General features: G+C 45.7%; 1 protein-coding gene across 1 annotated transcript in view; it reads right to left on the bottom strand.

The window, feature by feature from the left end:
• The window catches only part of LOC107100581 (envoplakin-like), a 31,551-nt gene that overhangs the window by 19,277 nt on the left and 10,250 nt on the right, over positions 1 to 2,024 (bottom strand). Inside the window, exons 11-14 of the mRNA XM_015399120.1 lie at positions 1,314 to 1,460; positions 1,064 to 1,218; positions 867 to 964; positions 585 to 742 (exon numbers count right to left, since the gene is read on the bottom strand). Coding sequence (XP_015254606.1) covers positions 585 to 742; positions 867 to 964; positions 1,064 to 1,218; positions 1,314 to 1,460 — 558 coding nt within the window. The remainder of the gene's footprint in view (positions 1 to 584; positions 743 to 866; positions 965 to 1,063; positions 1,219 to 1,313; positions 1,461 to 2,024) is intronic.

Genomic DNA, 2,024 nt, shown 5'->3' with positions numbered 1-2,024 from the left:
GAAAGAAGGAAATTATAGAAACCTCTTTGATATGGGATTTAAATGACAGGTCCTGATCAAATATATCACCAAGATTTTTTACTTTATTTTCTGAGATCAGTTTTAATCCCATCCAAATGAAGTGACTGACTAATCAGCTTCTTTTTCAAAGACTCTGGTCCAAAGACTATAACTTCTGTTTTGTCTGCATTCAGGACTTAAGACCATCCATCCATTATCTGACACGCTTGTCCCAATTGGTGTCTATCTCCAGCAGTCAACGGGCGAGAGGCGGGGTCCACCCTGGACAGGTCTCCCGTCCATCGCAGGGCAACACAGAGATAAACAGGACATACAACCATTCCCGCACGCACTCACACCTAAGGAGGATCTAGAGAAGCCAATTAACCTAACATTCATGTTTTTGGACTGTGGGAGGAAGCCAGAGTACCTGGAGAGAACCCACACATGCTCAGGGAGAACATGCAAACTCCTGGTTTTTCTGGTTTTGGTGGTTTTTCTCCCTGCACTTATCTAAAATCTAAACAGGGTGCCTTCAGAAAGTGCCTTCCTCAATGAAAGCGTCAGCGTTTGAGTCAGCTCACCTCCTGCTCCCTCAGCCTCTGTGCCAGATCTTCAGCCGGATCGTTTCGGCTCAGTGGCGTTCTCAGACGGCTCAGCATGCTCTCCTCTATGCTGGCCAGGTCTGCGTCCAGCTGGTCCAGCTGCTGGCCCAGAGCGGCTAATCTTGGGTCTGGGGAGTCTGAGGAAATCAGAGGGGATTGGGGAAAAGGGGATTGATGCGAGTGTTTGTATCTGTGGAACCTGAGACATTGATGACTGAGTCTAAATCTCAATATGATGGTAAAGAAGTGAAAGACAAATACCTGTCTGTTGAGCTCCGGAGAAATTTGATCTGTGGTTATCCAGGGACGCTGCCAGAGCTTCTCTCCTTTTCTTGATATCTTCCAGGTCATTGCACAAACTGATAAGACACACACAAACAGAGCGGAGGCGTGAGTAGGATACATTTTTAACTATCAAAACTGTTTATTAACTAAAAATGCAGCGTTGCAGTGCTTACAGGCCAACTTTATCAATGGCATCTGGGTCAGGAGGTAAGATCTGGAAGCAAACTCCTGGGAAAGTTTTAGTTTCTCCATCAGCGGAGATAACATCCCAGTTGAGATCACCAGAGAGGGATTTCAGAGTAAAAGTTTCCCCTCTTGCTGTTGAAGCCTAAAGACAAAAAAAAAATAAAGTAAATCAGACTAAAAAGATACAGAAAGAGTCTGATGGAGGCAGCTCTCAGCCCAGTGAAATGGAGGATCCACCTGGTCTGTTTCCCAGTCACAAACAGACTCCACTGTTAAGGGCTTCGTGGAGGAGATTCGACGCAGTTTCAGAGGAGAGATGGTTGAACTTCGTATCTTCAGGTCACTCAGCTGTTCTTCACAGTCCTGAACAATTGCTTCCTCTCCCTGGTGGGAAGCAAAACCAGTGAAGTTGGTAAAGATTGGGATTAGCCACTGAAGTTGCTATGGAAATATGAGGAAAGGAGGAGTTTAGCTCTCCATCTCCTCAGCAAACAAAGCATTATGGATTTTCATCAGGTCTATGGATGACAGGTTTTTTTTCCTAAAGCCTCATAAAGTGTTAATCATTTGTTCATTTGTAGACATTTTCAGAAAATATAAAGATAAGTAATTTGTCAACAGGAAATAAATGGTTGTTTTTAGAGTTCCTTGGTGTATCTGATTACCTGATCCTGACCTGTTCTGCCTCTGAACCACCGAGCCATCTGTTTGCCTGACCAGGCTTCGGACTCCTGGATGACTGAGCCTGCCTGTTCCCATTCTGATCTGTTTGCCTGACCTGGCTTAGGACTCCTGGATGACTGAGCCTGCCTGTTCCCATTCTGATCTGTTTGCCTGACCTGGCTTAGGACTCCTGGATGACTGAGCCTGCCTGTTCCTGTTCTGATCTGTTTGCCTGACCTGGCTTAGGACTCCTGGATGACTGAGCCTGCCTGTTCCTGTTCTGAT

Source organism: Cyprinodon variegatus, unplaced genomic scaffold, assembly GCF_000732505.1.
Source record: "Cyprinodon variegatus isolate N-32 unplaced genomic scaffold, C_variegatus-1.0 Scaffold989, whole genome shotgun sequence".
Classification (NCBI taxonomy): Eukaryota; Metazoa; Chordata; class Actinopteri; order Cyprinodontiformes; family Cyprinodontidae; genus Cyprinodon; species Cyprinodon variegatus.
The sequence above is the reverse complement of the archived record's forward strand: the minus strand, read 5'-3'. Positions and strand labels throughout refer to the sequence as shown.